Below are 25,945 nucleotides of genomic sequence, written 5' to 3'. Positions count from 1 at the left end.
CAGACCTATATATGTAGGGCTAAAATTTCATGGATGAAACTCAGCATCTTGAATTTGGATCTAAGAAATGGAACCAATGCAAATGGTTATGTTAAGTCTGTATTTCAGCATCCTGTTCCTCTTTCGGGGACAAACTCACTGGCGCCTATATGGATGCAGATGTACTAATTCAGCCTTTATTAACAAAAGCCCAAGTAAATAATTAAGAAAATGTATACCAGGGTGATGGTATATACAATGGCAAGAAGAAGAAGAGAAAGGAAAAAATATACTGGCTTGTATGTATCTTTAAATAATTAATGCTATAATATAATGTTGCTTATATTGCAGGCAGCCAACAGAGGGCAACAGAATACAACAAGAGCTTGTCCTACTCACACAGGAATTAAAAACCATTAAAACACTGAATTAATTGACAGCAACTATAAAAAGCACAATGTTTGGAAAGTTCACTGAACACTGCATATGAATTTTTATCCTGGGGGTTTTCAGGTAAAAGAATTCCCGGCCTCTACTGATAAGGGTGGCTCTAACTTAAATTCCGTCTATTATTTTCTGTCTCAATTTCTGGAAAAAAATTCAAGTTATTATAAGTCCTGCATTTGATTGGGATACTCCCGACTTTGTCAAAACAACAGCCTATATTCCACGGAGTCAGAGGTAGACCACAATTTCCCCACCTAATTGTTTTTATGGAGAAAATGTAACAAAAAATACAAAATCTGTCACCGAGCCCCTGCCCTTGATGCTGCCCTTAAACTGTTTCTCAGCAACATTCCTCTAATACAGATCAGTCCCAAGTTATGCAGGGGTTACGTTCCGGGGATGGTGCAGAAAGTTGAAATTGCGGAGACCCTCCTTGGAGCCCAAAGGTGAGGTCAGTGAGGATGGAGGAAGTTCCAAAGAGACCAGAGGCACAGAAGGGCATTGCTTACACTGCTCATCCTCCCCGCCTAACAGCTAACATGCGCTGTAGCGAAGCAGCCACCGCCGCTTTCCTGCAAGTCCTGTAGCCTCCTGCTGACCCCAGAGCTTCCATTCTAGTTGTGGGTATTTTGGGATCCAGTATTTTGGGTATGGACTGAAGGGAGAGCAGCGCAGAGGGTGTTTAAAGGGTGATCTCCACTTTACGCAATTTCACTTAGGTGCGCAGCAGCCCGGAACGTAACCTCCGGGTAAGTGGGGAGTTTGCCTGTATTTCTTCTCAATGCATATTTTAGAAAAGTCAACCTTACTATAATAGTACTATAATAACAGTAAGTGCTTGCTAAAATGGTTTGCTTTACTGTGTTCTAATTGAACAGGAAGGACTTACGTATCCATACGAGAAAAGTTTATAGAAGTCCCGCTGCAATGACCATCAATACAGTTTAAGCTTTAATTTCACACCATTTACACAAACAGTTTAGAGCTAGTGAAAATCAATTTTGATGTAGTTAAACAAAAAGGCCCGGGTATACTGGATTGTTGTTGGTGAAACTTTGAGGCCACAATGAGCCAAACAATTTATCAGAAATAACAGACCTTGGCTAAAATGACTGTATGTTTGTTATAGATAAGAACCATTAATATTCCAAAACTATGTAGTGTAATTTCATCAGATGGCCTCCTGTTGCAGAGAGAATCCTAAAAGGTGGCTGAAGCATATGCTGTCTCTAGCATGGTCTGTGCTTAGCTGTTGGCTCCTCACATTGCCTCTGCCCCACCCCTATCTAACAATTCCTACATGCTGTGTTATATCTATTCTATTGCCCTAATGAAGAAGTATAGGTAGAATTATTATAGACTGATGAAACACACTGTGCATATGTTTTGACAGTAGGAATTTAGATTTGTGAGTGTCACACATGCACTCTCTCAGAAGGATGCTGAGCAGAGAAACAATGAAAGCTAATGCTTTATCACTTAAGATGCCTTGTCTCAATGCTGCTAGGACACCTATGACCGAAACAGAATTCAAGGATTATTTTGTTGGGCTGTTTTCCCTCCCCCAAGTATATATATGTGTGTGTGTGTGTGTGTGTGTGTGTGTGTGTGTGCAAGTCACCTGCTTGCCTCCATTTAAAAAGCATAATTGTTTTTGAAATTTGCTCTCAAAATATACTAACACATTTTGCTTAGTCTGGCACTTAGGAATGTACCTTGATGGTTCAAAACTACAACCATGCAATTTTAGAATAAGTGAAATTGCAGCTAATACTTTATTTACAGGGGGGAAAGCTGCAAAGGCCTTGATCACTACCTTGTCCAATGCCCAGCTCAAGACAGACTCCTCCACAATATGTATTTAAGCCACTTAGGATTAATCCACTTTACCATAGCTGTCGTATGCCACAAGCAGATGTGGTCAGAGTCTTATCCTACAGATTCCTGACCAGTAAAACTCTCTCAAGCCACACAAGTTCATGCAAGTAAGCTAAACTGCACCCTTCACTCTCATCCTACTCAATCTGATATGGAAGATTATTCCCAAATATATTTATAATTTAACACCTGAGTGTGAGAATTTAACTCAGCTACCAGACCTCCCCAAAAGAAAATTCATTCATTCAAACCTTTTTAGCACACCTTTCCTCGAGTTCAAGGCAGCCCATGGAACTCAGTAAACATTCAGTTATTAAAAGAGGAGTGCTGTGAAAAGCAAATTTGCAAAAAAATTGAAGTGCTCCCAAACTGAAATCTTATCATGAACAAAACACACTTCACCTTACCTGCACAGTAGGAACATCTGTAAATGCCTTTATAAAATCATCTTCATCAACAGCACCAGCTCCTCCTTCCTTGGTTGTGCCTGTAAGTGATAAGACAGCAATTATATGTATTTGCATAAATGTTTGCTTGTATGTCTGCTTGTTATATTCAATAAAGCTTTGGTCTAATAAAAACAAAAACATGTATTTTACCTGGGATTTTAAGCTACTGTTAAGAAACAATAAGACTGATTAAATTACTGATTTTATTACGTAAGATACAATTTAAAATGCTTGAACTACCGCAGGGTACTGCTGAATATTTACAAGAATGCCAACCTTCCCTGCCAGGGCAACAAATTCTGTACCAAGAAAACCTGACTTCTGTCACCCATATAATTATGTAGATTTGCATAGTTTGCATAATTTATTCTGCCTCTCAGGGGTGGGCAAAAATGATGACAACAACTGTGGCTCTCCCATGCTCAAAGGTCAAAAGAAAGAAAAAAAGCACAAAGTCTAGTATCTCCAACCATAACACACAAGGGATAAAAGCTGGAATCACTGGCAAGACAGACTGGAAGACAAAGATAAAGAAAAGTAGGGTGAGAATATAAAGAGCCAAAGGATTATTGTGCTTCTTAATGTGGTTCATCAATTAATACCAATGAAGTGAATTAGGCGGCAGTGATTAGGATGAAAGTAAAGAAGGAGGAAGAATGCCTCCAGCCCAAGAAAGTGGCACTCTATATAAGCAGGGAAGTTAAGAAAGGTCAAAATTAGAAATTTAGTTGCATGGATGAAAAAAAGATTTATGTCAGAGACTGAGAATTTACAAGACTGAGTTTGCCCCAAATATGTTTTCCATTTTCAGCATTTAGAAGCATTTCACACAGCTGGCTTTACCAATTGCAACAAGTGGCTCAAAGAGGCTTATCACCAATGAACAATGAAACAGTGCTGCGTTCACATGAACATATATTGGTTCAACAAGCTGCTATGGACAAGCCTTTGGGCTCCACATTCGTTCTTTGGTTCTCATGTGTGAGCATGGAACCAGGAAGTCTTCCATTAACAAAATTCTCCATTTCATCTGAATTGGGAAACTATGGTTAACAGCTCCATGACAATTCAGAATATAAACCAACTTCTAACCATGGCTTAATATTTATGGAAGTGTTTTTAAACTGTGTTCCAGTGGTTCTTGAGAACTTTATTAGCGACTCCCCAACAAGGTAATGTGTAATAGTGGTCAGACCTACCCAAATCACAGTTTGTCCACTACTACTAGTATTGTAGTGTGGAATCACAAGAGCGCACTCTGTGACAGTACACAAGACCAGTGTGTTCATGTGACACAAAGCTCACGTGAGACAATGGTAAGGCCTGACATTAGCTAAATGATCTTCATGAATCAAGTGTGTATTCCTCAAAAGTGTACAGGGTTCCATGTGAAATGTTCAAGAAGTTCTTGGAGAACAAGTTACCGTATTTTTTGCACCATAACACTCACTTTTTTCCTCCTAAAAAGTAAGGGGAAATGTCTGTGCGTGTTATGGAGGGAATGCCTACGGGTGGCATGGCTACGGATTTTCCTCCTCTAAAAACAACGTGCGTGTTATGGTCGGGTGCGTGTTATAGAGCGAAAAATTCGGTAATTTAGGCAGTTCCTTGAAGGCAGAAAGTCTGAAAGCAAACAGATACGGCAGCAGTCTGCAGAAATAAATAAGCAACATTTGGAGGAATCCATATTATTATTGTTGTTATTAAAAGGAATGAAAACTGACACTTGCACTGGGCTAAAAGTATCGTAAATTAATACGACAAAATAGGCCTTCAAATGCAAAGCCTGTAATATAAAAGATTAGACAACTAAAATGTGTTAGTTTCAAGCTTAGGAAAGCAAATGCTTTAACTAATTCTGTATATTAAAATGCCACTTGACATATCTTTAGGCAACTCATTAAACTTATTAGACAACATGTTTGTGAACTACTAGGTGAAATATAACTTTGCATGTGAATAAAAATAGCAATGTTCTTTCCACACTTGAGTGCATACACCTTTGCTAGAGGGCTACTTCTAGCAAATGTTTAAATTAGAAGAACGTAAGATATATGTGATCTGGCTCATACAACATGCTAAGCCAGATTGATTCTAAATTCCTATGCCCACATTTATGTATTAACTGCATCAGATTAGAAATGGCTACCACCTGAGTTTACATAGGTGAGATGGCTCGTATGTCAAACTAAAAAAATAGTCTGTGTCAGTGTGAACCAGCAGTTCAAATACTCTCATAGCACTCCAATCCTGCTGCAAAATTAGTCAGAGCCCGGCTTGCCATGTCCTCCAAACCCAGGTTCAAGTTTTATTTCCTCCAAATAAACCACAAGTCATAGCAAGTTTGTCATGGTCGTTTGTTAGGAACAAGTCAACCTAGGTTTGGAAGACACAACAAGACATGTTCTACAGTTTTACTCCCAGTATGTAGTGAAGCAGCAGGGGAGGAATACCGCAGGGACATCTGCTATGGTTTAATGTGACATGAGAAATGAAGCCATGGGTGGTGTCATATAACTGGAGTAGCTGTCAATGGAGTCATGCCCAATAAGCTCCATCTCAACAGAGGATGCAAAATGTGTGTGTCACCAATGAGAACATATGCCATATCAGTTATTTTGAATACATGTTTTTGTTGTATTTGAGGTCTCTGGATTCACCAACTTTTGAGAGAAGAGGATTACCATGCTTTTCCGTGTATAAGACAAGGTTTTTTTTACTCTAAAATAAGGTTAAAAATCGGGAGCGTCTTATACACGGATAGTGCACATGCGGGATGGGGGATTGGTTGCAGCTGCAAAAATGAGCTTGTCAGCAGCGATTGGCTGGGTGATTAGTGGCTGCTGCAAGGGCTGCTTAGGATTGGCGGTTGGTGCGGCAATTGGGTGGCTGCGTTAAGGGCTGCTGCGGCAATTGGGTGTGTGATTGGCGGCTGCTGGTGGGGAGCGTGGAAAAATACGATATACACCTGAGCATATACAGATTAAAAATTAGTTTTTAGACACAATTTTTGTCATGCCTTTTATTAAACCTTTCTGGGGTCTCTGTTTCTGCAAGTTTTTCAGAAGTCGAATGTCTGACATGGCTTCCGCTTGAGTGCAAGAAGTTATTGCAGCCAACTGGAAGCTGCACCTTGGTTGTCGAACATTTTGGAAGCTGAACGGGCTTCCAGAACGGATTACGTTTGACAACCAAGGTGTGAATGTATATAGTCCCAAATTTCATTGAGGAGAAGGGAAACTGAGATACTTGTTTCCACGTTGGTGGAAAGGGGTTGCATGCAAGACAGCTTTCCACCAATGGCAAAATGTTTCAACACACTAATGAACATTCACATCCAATTTTGATTATTACCACTTTGAGCTAACACCAGAAAGAAGCCCAAGAACTATGTTACTCACACCACAGAAAGACTGTTCATGTAGCAGTGCATTTTGGCTTACCTATTTTGGCTTAACTGTGCCAACCCAAGTTACATGTGCATGTTTTAAAGTTATTGTTTTCTTTGCCAGGGTTATGTATTATCAGAAAAAATGAGTTTACTCTACTATACAAAGTAGAGGTGAATTGTTTTTACATCACACGTACAAAAACCAGTGAAGTACTGAATGAAGGTTCTACGGGTTTGGTTTTTGCTGAAACATCTAGTATCTATAAAGCCAGTCTTAGAAAAGAAAAGAAATGAGGAACAGAATTTCAGAGGAAATTATAATAAAGAATAATTCAAACAAAACCTAGAGTGAAATGCTAAGAATTTATCAAAAAGTAAACTCAGATCCTTTGTTTACAAAGGAAAATCTTGGTTTTGCATTTCACCCAGCATCCAGTGCACACCTGTTGTGCTATACAGAATTATAAGGGGCAATGTAACCTTTTTTTTACAACTGCTATGTTTAATTGCCTGCCCAGGGTTGCAGCATTCATGTCCTACATCAGCGGTTCCCCAAGGGTGTGGTGTGCCACACTGGTGTGGCAGGAGAGGATGGCAAACGTGGTGAGAAGAATCAAGGACAATCAAAGAAACTGTTAAACATTTCAGTTTAGGGTAATGTAGTATAGCATAGCATCAATTTTTATTTATTTATTTGCAGAATAGGGATAGATATATTTCCAAAATGAGAGCAAGAGCATCAAGTGATACGGAGTACAATCCTAGTTGTGTTTTCCAATAAATTTCTTATCAATAAAAAACTCAGCATGGCATGAGCAAATTCTTATTTTGAAAGTGTGGTCCAGATAAGTTTCAGAACCAAAGCCCCAGCTGATCTTAAGGAGCTACCCGGTTCACACAGAAAACATGAGTAACAATCCTTCCAGCTTTCATATTGCAACATCTGCAACGATTTAAAACCACACAATAAAAGTCAAAATGGAAAATGTAACATTAACTAAACCTTTCAGACAGACAACTGCATCTTAAATATAAAGTCAGTGCATCAGTAGCTTGTATTAAATTTTGCTATTGTAATTTTGATTATACTTAAATGATGACAGTAAGAGAAATGTTATTTGCTTTAGAAAGTCCTGTTTCCAGCCATTTCAAAAGATAATAAATGTCTTCCAACCTAAAATTCCTAGGGACGTGCATGTAAGTATGTAAAACAGATTTGTCTATGAACCAAATCTGCCACACTTACACAGGAATTAATATCACAGCACTGTGGTGTGGTCTACACCCCCCCCCCCAACAAATGGCTTGAGTCCACTTAAGATATTATTTTACCTGTTTCCAAGTTTTTATATAACAGCAGGGATGTTTCGGTATCAAGTAATGCATTAAAGCATTAGATTCATCACTAGGCAATGTAAGTAAATATAAAATGTAAATTCAACTATTCGCAAGAGTGTGAACAGCTAATGATACAATACAAAACAAGCATTTAAAAACTTCACGTTCCGGTTCAGTTATGGTTCTCTGGATATTAACTGGAATATCATCTACATCCACACACATGCACGAATTCATGTATGCACACACTTTGCCAAGGTTCTTCACACTTTCTAGGTCTGCAAAAAAGACTGCAGTTATGAATTAAACATTACCCTTCGAAGTTCCTCAATATGAATTATGGCTGAGACAGGGTCAGCAAAGAGAAGAAAGACAGAAAATGGGGAATGGGGAAGAACACTCAAGGGTCAATAGTTTGGTTTTACCTCCAACCTTAGGCCCACCAGCAGAACCTGGCTTTCTTGAAGTATTTGAGGGAGTTGCAGGTTTTTTGGCTGCAGGAACCTTGAAGGCTGAGGCAGCTGAAGATGGCCTGTTTCCATCCACTGACTCTTCATCATCAAAGCTTTTATCTGGAAAGGAGGTTTGAAAACAAAATCTTGTGTTATAATCCTTTTAAAAAAGAAAGAAGTGCCTTTTAAGCAGCATTCCCTCAGAAGTTGCCAAAAATCAAATAAAATCAATACTAATTATTACGCCCTTTGTCTTCAAACCTGTAGACAAGTAATAAAAAGGAAAAGGGGGGAAAAGTCATTTCATTTCATATAATGGCTTTGCAAATGATGGTGGAGGGGAAACATTTTAAAAATTCTAGTATTTCAACAAGAAAAAATATTTTACAAGGCAAGGATTGTCCATTTCTAATTTATTGCTAAAACCGAACTCTCGCAATTAAATTCATTCCCAGCATTTTAACAGAGAACAAAACCTCTGCTTTTCTACTACTCATGCTTGCCGTCTCTACTACACATCCTCCTCCCACAGTGTGTCTACTAACACTCCCTGCTTCATTTCTTCCGCCCTGATTTCAGCACTTACAATCACAGATCCGTTTGCAGATCAGCCGCCTCATTCCTCTGACAGTTCTCAATGCCCCTTGCACTAAGATACTCTCACTTGCTCACATGGCCACATGGATGGAAAATCTCAGTGCTAATCAAAATATTCTGTGAAAAACTGTCAGAAAACACCATAGATCCACCACGGAGATTTGTGCCGGCATCCTCCTCTCTCTTCCCTGCACTAGGTACTGAAACAACCAATCGGCTGCAAGGTGACATCATCTCCTGGTAGCCACTGCCAGATGAAAAGGTGAAAATTCTTCACACATATAAATTCATTCCCATGCGCAAACATTTGCAGCCACCGTTCTATAAGCTATTAAAAGAAATTTTAGAGGCATAATACTCTCTGAGACCTTAGGCTTAACCCCACCCTGCAAATTTCAAGGGTGTTGCCTTTTGCCTTGTAAAGTTTCCCGCCCATCTCCACGATTTTTGCTTTCATGATAGCATATTCCATTTAGCATCTCAGACTAAAAACCCAGCATTGCACAAATCAAATGAGACAATTTTACAGCCAGGTAAAAGGAAGCTGCATTTCTCTAGGACCCTGAAAACGTAAGGGAAATCCAACCTGTAGTTTCCCTCACAAACAAGATGGGCGAGGCTGACACACAGCTGCGTAAGTGAGATGCACACCCATGTCACAGACTTCCTTTCCCGGAACCTTTATTATTATTATTATTATTATTATTATTATTATTATTATTATTATTATTATTATCCTGTCACAGGTCCCTCTAATTTCTGAAATTATTTGTTTATCCCCAGTGTGCTTCTATTTTGGAAAAATAAGACAACCTATTTGTGGAAGGGTGCATTTCCATGACATTTAAAATCAATTTTTGCCCAAACTGTGATCACCTAGATTAGGAAAACATATATTAAATATCACAGGTGAAAACGTGGGCTTAGAAATACTGGCTTAGCCCCATGAGCAATTTATACAGGACCACTGACCTGCTTTGCTTGCTCTACCTAGCTATGTTTCTTAATTTAAGGTTTACAAAATGCTGCACATTTTAAAAAAATAAAATGCATTTCCTTCCATTACAGTGGTATCCATCTCTGAAGGTTCTGCATGCAGGGATATGTTACTATCAGAATGCAAGAGGAAGACATGAAACACATTATTCCATGAGTTACCATGGAAACCGTACTCTGCCTTTGCACATGAACTGGAAGACAACATTTCAGTTCTCACTACAAGAGACGCCTTTAACCCTTACGGCATGAGAATTCAGACACACTGCTGACTGTTTTAAGCATGTTGAGACCTCTACAAGTGCAGCACGAGAAATAATGCACTAAGGATAAAACTGAACCGTAAACAATCTCATTTCTTAGAGCTGGGTATCTTCTCAACACACAGTTACAAAAGTACACAGCAGAAGACAGTAGCTTTTACACAAAGCTTGTGTGAGATTTTAGGATTTCCTCGAAACACAAGAGGCAGCTACCTAGCCAGCTAGATCTTAACCATCTATGAATCTTAACCAACACCAATCGTAAGAAAACTTCTGATCTGGATTTAGATTCTCTCTTCTATAGTTTAAGTTTCATGAACAGACGGTTTTTTTCTTGGGAAAGTTTAAAATTTGTTACCAAAAATAATACATGATTTTTTCTTGTAGGAGCATTATACAACAACCAGCAACACATGCTCAGGTGCTTAACACGAATACAGCCCTGTAGCCGTCTGAAATGTAGTCTGGGTTTCCTGCAAAGGACCAGGTTATTACCATATTTTTTGCACCATAACACTCACTTTTTTCCTCCTAGAAAGTAAGGGGAAATGTCTGTGCGTGTTATGGAGCGAATGCCTGCGGGTGGCGGGGGGGATCTGCTGCAGTCGTGAGCAGAGGATCCATAGTTCCCCTTCCTTCCCTCCTCCGTGGTTACAAAGCATGGATCCACATGGATCCTCAGGATTTTTGCATTGGGCTACTCCAAACTCACTGTCAGATCACATGTCTGTGGCCACAGCATGAACCACAAAAATCATATATCCACTATTTCATTTAGAATATTTTTTTCTTGTTTTCCTCCTCTAAAAACTATGTGCATGTTATGGTCTGGTGCGTGTTATAGAGCAAAAAATACGGTAATTGGACTTCCTTCTCCTGCAACAGGCTGCCCAAACACCAAGACCATAATCTAGGCTCTGCTTCAGGAGTCCCAACTTCGGAGATGAATGTCCTCCTTAGGAAGAGCGGCCTGACATCTACACTGTTATTTAGGCACATGTGTTTTTTAAAAAATAAATATCCAGATATCCAAAATAAATATATAAAAATATCCAAAATATATTAAATATCCAAAATAAATGTATTAAAAAATAAATATCCATTTTTAAAAAATAAATATCCAGGTTTTTCAAGCTCATGTTGAAGTTTTATTTTATGGAGTTTCTTTTGCACGTGCTGCTGTTGAAATTAATGGTTCTTATATTTTTAGTGGTGTTGTATGATAGCTACCTTGGCAGCTCTTGGATGGTGGGGGTGCAGGGCATAAACACAGTAAGTAATTAAATGAGTAAATAAGATGAGCAAATTAGCCCTCAAAATTTATTAGTCTGCATGGGAACTAACAGGAGGGACAGCAACAGCCCACTGCATTTCTATGATGCGTTCACAGGAGGCTGTCCCCCTCTTCCAGCAACCCACTTCCAATCACGGAATTGTAGAGTTGGAAGGGACCCTGTAGGGTCATCTAGCCCACCCCCTACAATGCAAAATAAATAAATAAATAGACGCAAGAATATCAACTGAAGCTTCCAGGACAGGTGGCCATCCAACCTCTGCTTAAAGACCTCCATGGAAGGAGAGTCAAAAACCTCCTGAGTCTGTTCCACAGTCGAACAGCTCTTACTATCAGAAAGTTCTTCCAGGTCCTTCAACTGTTCCTCATAAGGCTTGGTTTCCAGACCCTTGATCATCTAGGCTGACCTCCTCTGCACACATTCCAGCTTGTCAACATCATTCTTAAATTATGGTGCCTAGAACTGCACACAGTGTTCCAGGTGCGGTCTGACCAAGGCAGAATGCTTCCCTTGATCCGGACACTATACTTCTGTTGATGCAGCCTGGAATAGCATTAGCTTTTTTTGCTGCTGAATCACACTGTTGACTCATGTTAAGCTTGTGCTCTACTAAGACCCTGAGATCCTTTTCACATGTACTTCTGGTGTGCCCTATCTTATATTTAAGGAGCTGGTTATTCCTGCCTGAGCGTAGAACGTGGTACTGTTAAACATGTGTCCCTGAGCGCACACACACACACACACACACACACACACACACACACCCATACATAGAAGTCTACAAATGTCACCATCACAAGTGTCCTTTTCAAGATCCTGAACCTTGAGACACTCTGCACCACTGAGACATTGCTTCTTCCATTGCAAACCGGAGAAAATAAGCAACAGAACACAATTTCCAGAGTTTGCAATTATTATAGGCTTACAGTCACGCAGAGCAGGTACATCGGTAAGCCACACCAACAGACAGGAGGGAAACCATTACTATTGCTGTATGAAAGGAGAGCAAAGGGTGCTGGGGATCTGGCAGGCGGTGAGAGAGGCCGAAATGCAATGAAGCAAACTCCACTTGCAAAGGAGGCGGGGTTCAGTCACACAGGGGAAAGACAGACAATTAGGAGAGGGCATCGAGGAAACAATAGAAAGAGAAAAAGTTGTACGTTTATTCTTGGGCAGTCATTATGACCTGAGAATATGATCTTGGGGCCATTCTACAGTAATTATTTGTGGATAACCAGCCCTTCCACAAAACCAGGTTGCAGAGTATGCTCTATTCCCATACAGAATATAGTAGAATATGGAACTGAAAGTAGGTATAGTCATACCTCGGGTTGAAGTAGCTTCAGGATAAGTATTTTCGGGTTGTGCGCTGCGGCGACCCGGAAGTCACGGAGCGTGTTATTTCTGGGTTTTGCTGCTCGCGCATGCGCAGACGGTCAAAATGACGTCACACGCATGCGTGGAAGCGGCAAATCGCGACCCGCACAGACGCGGGTTGCGTTCGCATCCAGAGGTACCACTGTACAGTGGAACCTCAGGTTGCGGATGGGATCCATGACGGAGGCACGTCTGCAACCCACAGAGTTCGCATCCTGAAGCGCCGCGTCTGCGCAGGCACAATTTGGCGCTTCTGCACATGTGGCGAAACCCGGAAGTAACCCGTTCTGGAATTTCCGGGTTTCCCGCGGTCCGCAACCCAAGAACACGTAACCTGAAGTGGCCGTAACATGAGGTATGACACAATCAGCCTTAAAGGGAGGGATGAACAGTGTAAAAAAAGGGTGTGTGAGATCTGGATTATTCAAGCTTCCCTGCCACATCACATTTAGGAATCTGCTCGCAAGTCTCCTTGCTATTGGTGCCAAGTGAAAAAGGTGGCGGTGGGTGTAATTTGTAGAACTGAGGGACTATCAGTAATGTAATAATAATAATGTAAATATTGGGTGTGCTGGCAAAAACCCTTGCTTGGCACAGGCACATGCAGAGTGAAGTCTTAGAAGCAAAGGCACTACCTAAACAAGTGGCAGTATTAAGTTCGTTCCAGGTCTGTATTTCATTCCAGATCTGTTACCTATCAGCATCGGGGATTCAGACATTTTGGCTTGGCAAGGTAGCCAGTCAGTCCTGCCATCCAGCCCCTTCCACAAGTCCTTTTTCATGCACGGAAATGCTAATGTGCGTCCAACAATGAACATACATAAGTGCAGATCAGCAATCCAGGAATCTTCAAGACATCACCCAAAGCATTGAATTTGTGGATAACGAAGCCTTGCATCCAACAGATGTGTCCAAATTCTTCAGGGGTGGAGTGAGGGTAGAACAGTGAAAGAGGTGATGGAAAATATAGAGATGAAATTGTTTCACTATGTTCTGTCTTGCTTATAAAATGGTTGATTTTTTTCTTTAAAAAAGACTGTTTAATTACAAAAAAATACAAGGATTGAAAGTACAATTTGGTAATTATAGGGGAATGAAATCTGAAGACAAAAGAGGCAGCATGAGGAGGAAATATAACAAAATAGGGGAAATGGAATCGAATCAAGGAGTATAGTTTCCTTCTGACTGACAAAGAGGTTAGGAGGAGTTGACATAATATACAAGGGAAGAGTTGGAGTAAGAGAGAGATTAAAGAGCTGAAACACTAAGAGAAAGGAACTAGACTGCTGTGGAAATTAGAGTGCATACCTGGACCTCTCCAGAAGAAAAGCCAGAAGAGAAGTCTGCAAATATAACCAGAAGCTGAATTCTGACATAACTTTAAAAATATGTATTGGCTTGCTTAGGGAAATTGGTTTAACTGAATATATTCTGGGTTTATTTAGGCTGCTCTTGTGGGTCAATGTTCAAGCTACTTAAAAGTGCCTTTTCCAAAACAGTAAAAGTTTTGTGTGGAGAAACAGTTAAGTAAACTGAGCTTATTGGGATTTTAATGTTTCTGAAGCCTTATTAAACTAAGTTAGAAGTTAAAGGACTCTTTAGTAGGAGGCAGCAGGGACAGGGAAATATAAACTTGGTGGTAGTGGTGAAGAAACTACACATCAAGATATCCTTCCTTTTTCAACACCCTATGAGCTGTGTCAAGACAGGGTCTTCCTTGAATTTTAAGTGCCCTGTACTCATGGAAAAGAATTCTGCGCAAGCTATGGGGCCAGAATACACAGGCAACAATTTATATAAACTTGCTTCCCTCCTTTCACTCAAATTCACAATAAAACTTAAAGAACAGCAGGGCTGTGTTTTCAGACAGTACACGTTTATCTAGGAATTTTATTCCAAGGCTCTCTGAAAAGATATTATTTACTTGATGGTAAAACCTTTTATCGATTGAAGCAATACATATGCCAAAAGAAATTTGGCAAACTGCTGACATAAACAATAGCTGATTAATCACTACAATAATTCATGGCAAAGTAAACAGATGAGGAATTAAAAAGAACACACTATAACAAACCGAAATAAAGTAACTGGATGTGTGATTGCCCCTCAACCCAACAGATTAGCAGAAATTACTAGCTATGCAATACTTCTGCTTATTAGCAACCAAAGACGGAATACCAAAAACATAAGCTGGCTTCTGCACTGGACATAATGCACTTGAGAACATTTGGCTGAATAAAATCAAAATGTTGTAATAATTACAACCGGCTTTGCTTGTTATATTGATTCATTTCAGAGATTAGGAAAGACATTACCTTTCCCAAACATTTGTTGCTTTCTAGGATTTTGTGTATGGCTGCCATACTTTAATCTTCTGCCATGTCAAAAAGGGACAACACGGATCAAATTTTCAGGGTGGATTCTAGAGCAGCCAGGCTAACAATAGATATTTTAGACTAGACAGGGCAGGTTCCTTGGTGGATCGATAAATAGGACAGGAATATGATCATAAGTTACTGCTTTAGTTTCCTTTCTCCACACTCTCATTGCTAGGCAACTATAAGCAGCTAGACATGATGGGTTGGGGGAAAGAAAATGATATAATGGAAAAGGGTAAATGAGCAGGCAGTGGCCGTCCAAGGCGGAGCCAGAAATAACTGTAAAGTGGAAAGACTGCTTTCATTGGATCCAATGCCAAAGAAGCAATCAATTCGCACCACTAATCAGTAACTTGTTAGGGACCTACATTGAAACCACTTTTACAGGCACATTCACTGAATTCTGAGAAGCGGAGGTTGGCTGGCGTGCCCCTCCAAAGATTGCTGAATTCAAACCAGTGTTGGAAACTCAGATATAAAAGCTATTTGCCAAATGGTCCCTTAAGCCTAGGTTGTGGGCGCCACAACGGGATGTCTAAGTGCCTAAAAAATAGAAAGACTGAAAATGAACGAACTCCAGCTAAAATCCTACGCTTATTTTTCATCAGTAAGTTTTTTTATGTTTGTTGTTTTATTATGTTTTTATATGTGCTGGAAGCTGCCCAGAGCAGCTGGGGCAACAATATAAAATAATAATAATAACAACAATAATAATAATGTCATCTAGTACTCATCTAAAGACTGCAAATAACAAAGCCATGCTTCCCCTGCCTGCCCCGCTAATATTCTTATGTGGATTTCTTCTCCAGTCTTCAGAGAGTGGCTGGAAATGGGGAGGCAGAAAAAGATCCTCCTTTCCCTCCACTCTGCAGACAAATTCCCAAACAGCCTCACCTAGCACCAAGGAGAGCAGTTGTGGGCGAGAAATGGCACCAGTAGGTATGTTAGCACCTGTGTAAGTAGTACAAACATGAAAACTTAAAAACCCATTATGGATAAGCAATGGAACTTTTGGGAATCAGGTGGTGGGGCAATGGGGAAGAAGACTGGGAAGGAATGTGCCCAGGAGAGATGCTCCTGATCTTGAATTCTGTTATGGGGACTTTATGATTTGGGCATTGACAGTGTTTCATCCCAATATTCAGTAGCTGTCCATGAGGCAGAACTTGAATTGACCCAGCAAGCAGTTAACCAGATGAATCACTCTGACACCTATTCAATGGGCACAAGGCACAACTCAGGGACACTTGATGCACCACCCTTCCTGAAGCTAGAAAGGGAGGCCACTTGGCAGTGTACTGAGTTCCACTGAAGAAGGGTGGCACGTCCACATAATAAAAACAAAATAAATATTCTGGAAGGACAAATGATTATTGAAATAACTGCAAGATATAAGCTATCAAACTGCAGGCAATTCCTAGCCATTTCTCAGCCGAGATGAATATGGCACAAAAAGCAGTAAGGAAAAAAGGAAAAGGACCCCTGGACAATTAAGTCCAGTCAAAGGCTACTATGGGGTGCGACGCTCATCTCGCTTCAGGCCAAGGGAGCTGGCGTTTGTCCACAGTTTTCCGAGTCATGTGGCCAGCGTGACTAAACTGCTACTGGTGCAACGGAACACCATAATGGAAGCCAGAGCTCATGGAAACACTGTTTACCTTCCTGCCGCAATGGTACCTATTTATCTACTTGCACTGGCGTGCTTTCGAACTGCTAGGTTGGCAAAAGCTGGAACAGAGCAACAGGAGCTCACCCCATCTTGGGGATTCAAACTGCCGACCTTCCGATCAGCAAGCCCAAGAGGCTCAGTGGTTTAGACCATAGCGCCACCCACTCCCAAAAAGCAGTACTGGCTGGGCATGAAGGATCATGACTTGATACAGGGCTGCTAGCAGTACTTTGACCTCCCCACCCAAAGCACCGCTGACCAGCCACTATCACCTTAGATAAAAGTTATCAATTATAAATTATATCAAACATCCATCAACAGCTCGGCCTAACCCATCAATACACAGCAAGTGTAGAGAGTCTAGAGGACAAGGTTCTCCCCGAAACGCGCACAGTTTTCTGGTCACCATTGGTCATACAGTCAAATAGTAAACTGCTTAGAGGATTAATTAGAGCAAGAAAGAGAGGTGTGTTGTTTTAAAAGATTAATGCCTCCTGGAACCCTGCAGAGTCCAGTCCCCAAGCACCTCTCTGAGCAGTATGCTAGATCACTTGAAGGCTCCCTCTTCTTCACATGAAATGCAGTAGACTCAACATCATCCTCAATGTATGGGACCTGTGTCTCTGTGATGATCACTTCTTCATTACTTTCTTCCTTCAAACCCTGTATTCTTGCTCATCTGTTGCTGCCAGTAACAGCAATTGAGTAATAGGAAAAGCTGTGTTATGCAGTATGTGAGAAGGGCAAGAGGGTAGAAGCTAGACAGGGTACAAGCTACTCTCCACTTATGTGGGGTTATGTGCGTATAAGTGAAATTGTGTAAGTGGGAAGCACCCTCTAAACACCCTCTCTGCTGCTCTCTCTTCAATTCAAACATATCCACAACTAGAACTGAAGCTCTGAGGCCAGCAGGAGGCTGGAGATTGTGAGGGAAAGCAGCAGCTCCTGCTGTTGCACTACCCTGAACATCAGCTGTTCAGCAGGAAGGCTGAGCAGCGTAAACAAAGCCCCACTGCACCTCTGGTCTCCTTGGGGCTTCCCCTACTCTCACTGACGAGCTCTGGACTCCCCAGCTATATCCCACCATTTCCACAGTTGAACTGAATTATTCAGTTATTTCCCAGTGCTACGTGTATACTGTGTCAAGCACAAGTCCATCATGTAGGGGGACACCTGTATCAAGGCAACTCTTGCTGAAGCATGTGTGCAAGTGGATGGGTGATCGGTTGGTCAGGTCCCCAAAGCAGTAACAGAATATTAACACAGGAAAATACAATAAAAGTATACTGCAAAAGTACAATAAAAAGGAAAAATGTGGAACAATAAGAAAACACCAGTCACCAAATGCTGCCCCCAATTCCACTTGATATACATTTGTGAGCTGAATTCATGCTCTCACGACAGATACAGCTCCCCAACATTCCACCTCTCACTTAGGAGACAGGTGAATGCACATGCACACCCCTTAGGGTAGGCAAACTAAGGCCTGGGGGCCGGATTTGGCCCAATTGCCTTCTAAATCCAGCCCATGGACGGTCTGGAACCAGCATGTTTTTACATGAATAGAATGTGCCCTTTTATTTAAAATGCATCTCTGGGTTATGTGTGGGGCATAGGAATTCATTCATTTTTTCTTTTTCAAAATATATTCCGGCCCCCCACAAGGTCTGAGGGGCAGTGGACTGGCTCCCTGCTGAAAAAGTTTGCTGACCCCTGCTTAGCCCAACCTTTCACCTAAGAGCAAACCTATCCTGAGCATGGGGGAATGCTCACACCCTCATCACACCCGAAGCAGCAAACCCCAATTACTCTGGTTACACTCCTCTGCAGTAGGGAGGGGAAAGGGAGAAAGGGTCAGGCAAGGTCTGCACCCACTTCAAAGTCCTCATCTTCTCCTGGAGTGTCTAAGGCAATAATATGAACTAAGTGGAGTACAGTGGTGCCCCGCAAGACGAATGCCTCGCAAGACGGAAAACTCGCTAGACGAAAGAGTTTTCCGTTTTGGAGGTGCTTCGCAAAACGAATCTCCTATGGGCTTGCTTCGCAAGACGACAATGTCTTGCGAGTTCCTGCTGGTTTGTTTTTTCCTCCCCCCCCCTTTTCTAAGCCGCTATGCCGCTTATCAGCTGATCCGATCAACAGATAAGCCGCTAAAAGCCGCTAATAGCGCTAATCCTTCAATGGGCTTGCTTCGCAAGACGAAAAAACCGCTAGACGAAGAGAATCACAGAACAGATTATTTTCGTCTTGCGAGGCACCACTGTACATCAAAATAGTCTTTCAGTGGTACACCGAACTGAACCCATCACTGGATCACAATAGTGAGGTGCACAATAAGATACGTAAATGATGTCCCCCATCTCTTGCTCTCTTCAATAGCCCCCACCACACTCCTTTTTCACACAGTGCATAGACACTGCCTTGCAAGCCTCTAAGGAAAACTGCAACTGTAGCGGAAGACAATGATGGGGAACTTTCCTTCTATACGCTTCCTTAAATTCACCTCCCTTTCTGTTAAAGACACTGTAAAAATGGTTACAACAGTACAGTGGTGCCCCGCAAGACGAATGCCTCGCAAGATGGAAAACCCGCTAGACGAAAGGGTTTTCCGTTTTTGAGCTGCTTCGCAAGACAAATTTCCCTATGGGCTTGCTTCGCAAGACGAAAACGTCTTGCGAGTGTTCCGATTTCCCCCCGCTTTATCCCTTTTTCTAAGCCGCTAATAGCCTTTTAGCCGCTAAGCCGCTAAGCCTTTAATAGCCGCTAATCCGCTAATAGCGCTAATCCGCTAATAGGGTTGCTTCGCAAGACGAAAAAACCGCTAGACGAAGAGACTCGCGGAATGGATTACTTTCGTCTTGCGAGGCACCACTGTACATATTTAACAGGAACTGAAGTATTTCTTTTATTATTGTGTTCATATCCCACTTTTCCCCCAGGGAGCTAAAGGTAACAAATAATGGTTCATTAGTTTTATCCTTACAATAACCTCCATGAGGCAGGTTAGGCTGAGAAACAGTGAATGGCCTAAAGTCACAGAGTGAGTTGTATGGCTATGTGGGGATTTGAACCCTGGTGTTTCAGGTGCTAGTCTAACATTCTAACTACTATATCACATTGGCACCATGTACATTTAAATACAGCTTTTTTTTAAAAAAGGCAGACACTAAAAGATAACAAAGCAGCATTAAAATGTGTGAACCAGAGATTTAAGCAACTTAATTTCCACCGAAATGCCTTTCTTATTAGTATTGCACAAAGAATTCATATTAAATACGAATTATATTAAGTACTCTTGGAAACAGTTTACAAAATATGGGTAGAATGTATTTGCTGATTAACCCTTTTGCACATAATTCTTATAGGTCATGCAAAGAATGAAACGTAATCTTTGTTATTAGCTGCTTAGAAGGCTATGGGGTAAGCTATACACTTCCAGCCCACTGATTGCTATTAAGTGTTTCACTTTAGAATAATTTCGTCTCCCCTACAGCAAGTGCTGCCATTTTGTAAAGGCACTTGCTTTATATTATCTCACACCCATCACTGTTACTGTTGGATGTACAGTAAAGTGCTTTAAAAGCTTCCCACCATAAGACCAGATCATTAACAGTCCTGACAAAAAGAAACAATTACGATTTAGTGTTAAAGGACATTCCTGAATCTTCCTGAATAAACTTCATGGGATACTATCCTGAGCGATTCTGAGGAAGGAAGCTTACACATCGATAATAAACTATCTTACACAAAGCTGAGACAACTACTTGTGAAAACAGGCTAACTACAAAAAGCTTGGTAGTTCTTAGGCGTCAAGAACTTGCACTTTGCAAAAAGTGCACATGTGCACGCAATGAAATGTCGATAAAAAGCTGCAACTATTTTGCCACTATTAAAAGGTACATTGTAAGATACACCCTTAGTCCTGGAGAACCTTTATTGCAAGAATGAACCCCAAAGCTTGCAGTTCTGATGCAGACCATGCATTGAGAGCCACTTGCGTGATGCAAGCCTTTTCTTTAATGGGAGGAAGCGAACAGAGGCTACTGCATCCTTAGCAAGTGTGTTAGCTTTGCATCAGTTTGGATAATCTGAGAAACCAGACTCAAAGTGCAGGTATTTTCATGTCTGCAACCATCTTTTAATTCTAGGCGCTAAAGTAATTCAATAGTCAGTCACTCCTCTATAAAAACTTTAATATTAGGCTGTTCTTTACAGCTGTGTTCACACCAAATACTTTGTGTTAAAATATGGAGAGGTATATTACCCACACCACAAGCAAGCTATTATAAGATCTCTTCAGTCACATTAACTTTCATACCTCAGGTAGAACACATAAAAGGGCATTTTGAAGTAAGAGGATATAAGCGTTAAGAGTCTATTTGATTTGAGAAGAGGCATTGTGGGAGATAGCACATTCTTGGGGGATAGTGACAATCTTCCTACAAGGAGTCATCTGCATCTGACTGTTCCAAATCATCTGCATTCCCTCCACTTGTATGCAGACTGTATTCCACACCTCCATAGGTGTGTTCAGTATGTTCTCCAGTCAAATCCAGGATAAAGGGCTAATAAAAAAAGGAAAAACAGATCTTGTTTACCCCTGCTGGCTGATTTTTTAATATATATAGTTTGCACACAGATCTAGTTAAGGGTTTGAGACTACCCCATTACATCTCAGAAATGGGAAACATAGCTCAAGAGGAAAATGTTTCCTCCATCCAAGGAAACATATACATTCCCTTCCTTATCCCACTTTCTTGCATTCACAATTTAGCAGCTACTTGAACTATGGGGAACAGAGGTGCCAGAGAAGCTGTCCAGCAATTACTCTACTTTTCTTGCTTCTCTGAGAGACTGGAACAGGCCTCGGGGCTTTGTGGTCTTCCTCTCTAAAGAGATAAATGCATGAACTGGGAGACCACTTTATCCAGACATGACATTCCTCTAATCCTGGACAATGAAACAGACTTTCCTTTAAGTTTCAGCATCTAGGAATAAAGGAGGTCACACATTTAAATAACTTTAACCTCCCAATTTCAGCAAGTACAGAGGGAAGCAAATACCTGAACAGTCTCTGAACCACACATTTATTTAGGCATCTCTAATTTGGTTTGGTAGCAATCTCACATGGAAAAGTCCCACAGCAAATACTTTTGGGGCAAACTCTTGCCTATAGAGAAGTTTTTAATATTTAATGCTGTATTGTTTTTAACACTCGATTGGAAGCCGCCCAGAGTGGCTGGGGAAACTCAGCCAGATGGGCGGGGTATAAATAAATAATAATAATAATAATAATTATTATTATTAGTAGTAGTAGTAGTATCTTCAGTTCAAAGAGGTCAACATTGGTGCAACAGAAAATTTGCAAAACATTTAAATCGACTGCCTTTATTTTGTTAGCAGCCGAGAAAACTTTTGCATTTCATATATGTAAAACCATTTTGGAACTTGGCAGAGACGGTGCCAGCTGGTCAGTGTCATGCCACTGCTTTACTGGTTTCTTAATAAAGATATCAGAAGCATTATATAGTTTATTGCTTCAGCAGTTCTGTCTTGGAGATTTATCCACTTGGCTGACATCATTTTGCTAAATCCTTCCTTGAAATGTAGATTTCCAAGGAGATTATGCATGCTCAGGAAGCTGTTGGTTCTAGCAAATTCATAGCTGTTCTTCCAACAGGCGAGGCTCAATTGAAATAACAACAAAGGGAATTCAAAAAAGTTATGAATTTGCTAGAATCAGCAGCTCCCTGAGCATCCACAAGGGCATTCACTGCACCAAAAAAGTGGACACTTTAGAAACACATATTTATCAGCAATATGAATATTATAAGGCATGTTCATGGCTGGGGTCTCCTGCGCCAATACTGACAGGCATGAACCGATCTTAAGTGACACATCAAAATGTTGGTTTCAATTCAAGGAACTTGGTTGTTTCTTCCTACCTCTGGCTACTGGCCCTTCAAGCAGACTGATCCATCAAGCAAGAATTTTCTCAATCTTAATCCACAATTTCTGAAATGTTTTCAGAAATGTTTGTGAATAGTTGTTTTTACTTTTAACATAATAGGTCTTATAACCAACTGAAGGCATTTCATTCTCTATGTCGCAGTCAGTAAGAATTGTATGGACAGCACCTAGCAAATAAGACTCGGCAAATGACCCAAAGCCGCCCCATAATATACTGTACTTTTATGTAGTAAACTGCCCTAAGATCTACTGGTATAGGGCAGGATACAAATTTAATAAATAAATAATTAAAATAAATTATAAACGCAAAAACTAGGGGTTAGATTCAACTAGCCTAGTGCACTAGTGAAGTGCACAAGAACTCCTGCTAGCACAATAGGACTTTCCCCTTCCTCCTTTCCATGCTCCAGAACAGTGCGTGGTGGGGTAGAGAGGAAATATTGTTTTGCCCACCAAGCAGAAATGCTTCCACTGGGTCAGAATGATCAAATTAGTACGATGTTGAATTCCACCTTTGCCTTTATCAGCATTTTTTATAACATAACCACTGAGTATTAAAGAGATGGTCTCAGTAAAGGGTTGGTCTCAGTCCAATTTAAAAAATGGACAAGGATGGACATCACAAAAAACCCCACCACAATAGCTGGCAACTCAACTGGCCGTCTTTATGGGCATTTCAAAAACTGGATTTCAGTAAGCAGGAATTGGTATTTCAGAACACACAGAAATTTTTTAAAAATATACAGTCTACCACAAGTAGACATTTTTTTAAAAAAAAAAATTCTAGTTAATAGAGATTAATTAAGTAAACACTCTTAAGTTTACTTATGTCATGTAACATTATACTTAACTGATGCATTTTGGACTCCCAACAAAGTAAGTCACACAAGGCAGTCATGATTAACAAGTCTCATTGATTTCAATGGGGCTAAAGGATGATTAACTAGCCTGCAGAAAGTCTTGCTATCCCAGCCTGTATCAACCAATTATTTTGTGTTACTTCATTTTTTCCCCTCTTGTGATGTATTTTTCAACTGGCTCTTTAAAAAATGGGGCTTGATTTTAAAGGGTTCAATATAACCAAAGCTACTTAGTATGGAAATTTACTTTTCTTCTTATTAAACTCTGCTTTTCAAAGCATGGGGCCAATCTGGCATCATCTTCTAACCTTGTATATCAAAACCAGCCTCTCACCTGGTATATGTTAAGTCAGACTCCTTTTGCGCAACAGTCTCACACTTTTGGGTTTAAATATATTTTGGAAATATTTTTTTTAAAGTTGTGACTATTTCACATAAATGGATCTCCACATAAAGTAGGATGTTAAGTGACCATGTGGAGTATTTACTACCAGAAAACTATGCAGACAAATGAAGTCTCAAGGAACATTAATTCTGGTTAAAATTTAAGAGTTTATAACAGACCCTCCAACCCTGGGGGGAAATAGGCATTTACAATGGACATTATACCCAACTAAAGGATTACCAATTACAAGGGGCAGCCACAAGAACAGGGAACTAAGGGTGGACATAGACCTGACTCTAGCAAATGGAAGTATCCTAAGTGGAATTCCCACTGGTGGAGGGGAAGACAAATTTTGAGGATTTCCCCCCCCCCCCAGTACAAGCCCCAGGGCAGTGCTTGAGGGTTGGGGAACCCTCCTAAGCAGCATGGGTCTGGGGGCTGAATGAGGAAGGGACAATCCACAGGCAAGATCCCTGCACTGGATCAAAAACCTGCTGCATTTTAAAGGGACATTTCTGTCAGTGGAAGTCAGAAGATGAAGTTTGCATCAAACCCTAGGTCTCTAGTTTTGCTGGCTTTTTTTTAAGGTGGGGAAATCTGGCCTCCTCCCAAGTAAAATTTTCTACCCTGCCCTCACTCTGAACAAAGACACAAAGAGCCCTGATGGAAATGCAAATTTCCTTCTCCTCCTCCTCCTCCCCCCTTCAAATTAATCACTTGATAAGCAGAGAAGGGAGAATTAACTACTTCTCACTGCCTGTGAGTATTTGCTTCGGCAGGAGTGTGAGAGGCACATAGCTTCTTTTGTTTTTGTTTTTTACTAATATTTATTCATAATTTCAGAATAATAGAAAAAAAAGAAAAAATAGAAAAAACAACACTACAATACATAAAAAAGAAAAAGCGCAAAACATAAAAACCAGTACAGCAATACAACAAAAAAGGAAAAAAAGGAAAAAAAGACACAAATCCCAAGTTTCATATCTTTAACTTCCATTTGCTTGTTTCATTGACCTCCTCACACCTCCCTTTTTGTATTCTAGTTTAATTAGTTATTTCAGCAAATTCTTTCCATCTTTCTCAATTTTTGTTAAATAACTTATCTTAACAATTTAACCTAATAATTAACTCAACAAATCCCTTCCATCTTTCCCCATATTCTGTTATTCAAATTATCTTAATTTATTTAACCTTATCTTACCATAAAGTACCTTAAAGCTTGAATCTTAATACTCAAATATACATAACCCCTAATATCATTTCTGCTAGAGTCATATAGTTTCAGTCCAACATTTTCCTTAATATTCATTGATTTTAGGCTAATTCCCCAAATAAAAAATTTTCTTTATAAATTTTCTTCCAATCTTCATCCAACGTCTCTTCTTCATGGTCTCGGGTCGTGTCAGTCCTTACTGTCCATTCCATCTAGTCGACACATAGCTTCTTTTGGCCCACCCACCACGCTGCCCCAAAGAGTTCGCCACGGATCACATCCACCAAGTTTAGCCACCCCCATTTTTAGGAACGCATCTAAGGAAAAAAACAACGGGCGTGCTTTTTCACAAATTACCCGGCTTCGTAAAACGACATCTAGAAATCTTGAGTGACAAATCACCACCTTGCAGCGACCTTATTGATTCATCAGCCATTGCCTCTAAAACTATGTTTTATTGCATTTCAGCCTTGTATTAAACCACAAGTCTGTTAGCCACAAGTGTTGAGGAACTATACATCCGCATATGTATTGTATGTGTGTGGGTGCTCTATCCCTCCTCCATACTCAGCTTAGAAGCCAAGTGGGCTAACTAGATAATGCAAGCCCTCTCTTCCATAGCAAGCATAGAAATGCAGCACACTGCTGCAGAAGGGTCAGGGCACTCTGTGCCTCCACTGCAAGCGATATTTTTTAAAAAGATAATTTACTGGCTAATTAGTTATGGGCTTAGTTACAAAGCTACTGCTATATTAAATTATTGGTTTGACTTGATGCTGGTTGTCAACTTCCCAACAACCATTTATTGAAACCATCAGTTGTAAAAGAAGCTTAAAGGTAAAGGGACCCCTGACCATTAGGTCCAGTCGTGGATGACTCTGGGGTTGCAGCACTCATCCCGGCGTACAGCTTCCGGGTCATGTGGCCAGCATGACTAAGCCGCTTCTGGCGAACCAGAGCAGCGCACGGAAACGTCGTTTACCTTCCCGCCGGAGTGGTACCTATTTA

The 25,945-nt window shown here is 40.6% G+C and overlaps 1 protein-coding gene across 50 annotated transcripts in view; it reads right to left on the bottom strand.

Moving 5' to 3' along the window:
* The window catches only part of CLASP2 (cytoplasmic linker associated protein 2), a 123,494-nt gene that overhangs the window by 61,999 nt on the left and 35,550 nt on the right, over positions 1–25,945 (bottom strand). For all 50 annotated transcript variants that reach the window (XM_083468702.1, XM_083468718.1, XM_083468711.1 and 47 more), the window contains exons 8-9: positions 7,908–8,054; positions 2,712–2,791 (exon numbers count right to left, since the gene is read on the bottom strand). In XM_083468702.1, coding sequence (XP_083324828.1) covers positions 2,712–2,791; positions 7,908–8,054 — 227 coding nt within the window. The remainder of the gene's footprint in view (positions 1–2,711; positions 2,792–7,907; positions 8,055–25,945) is intronic.

This window comes from Podarcis liolepis, assembly GCF_965112155.1.
Source record: "Podarcis liolepis genome assembly, chromosome: 12".
NCBI classification, from domain to species: domain Eukaryota; kingdom Metazoa; phylum Chordata; class Lepidosauria; order Squamata; family Lacertidae; genus Podarcis; species Podarcis liolepis.
Note: the sequence above shows the minus strand (reverse complement) of the source record. Positions and strands in the feature narration are given on the sequence as shown.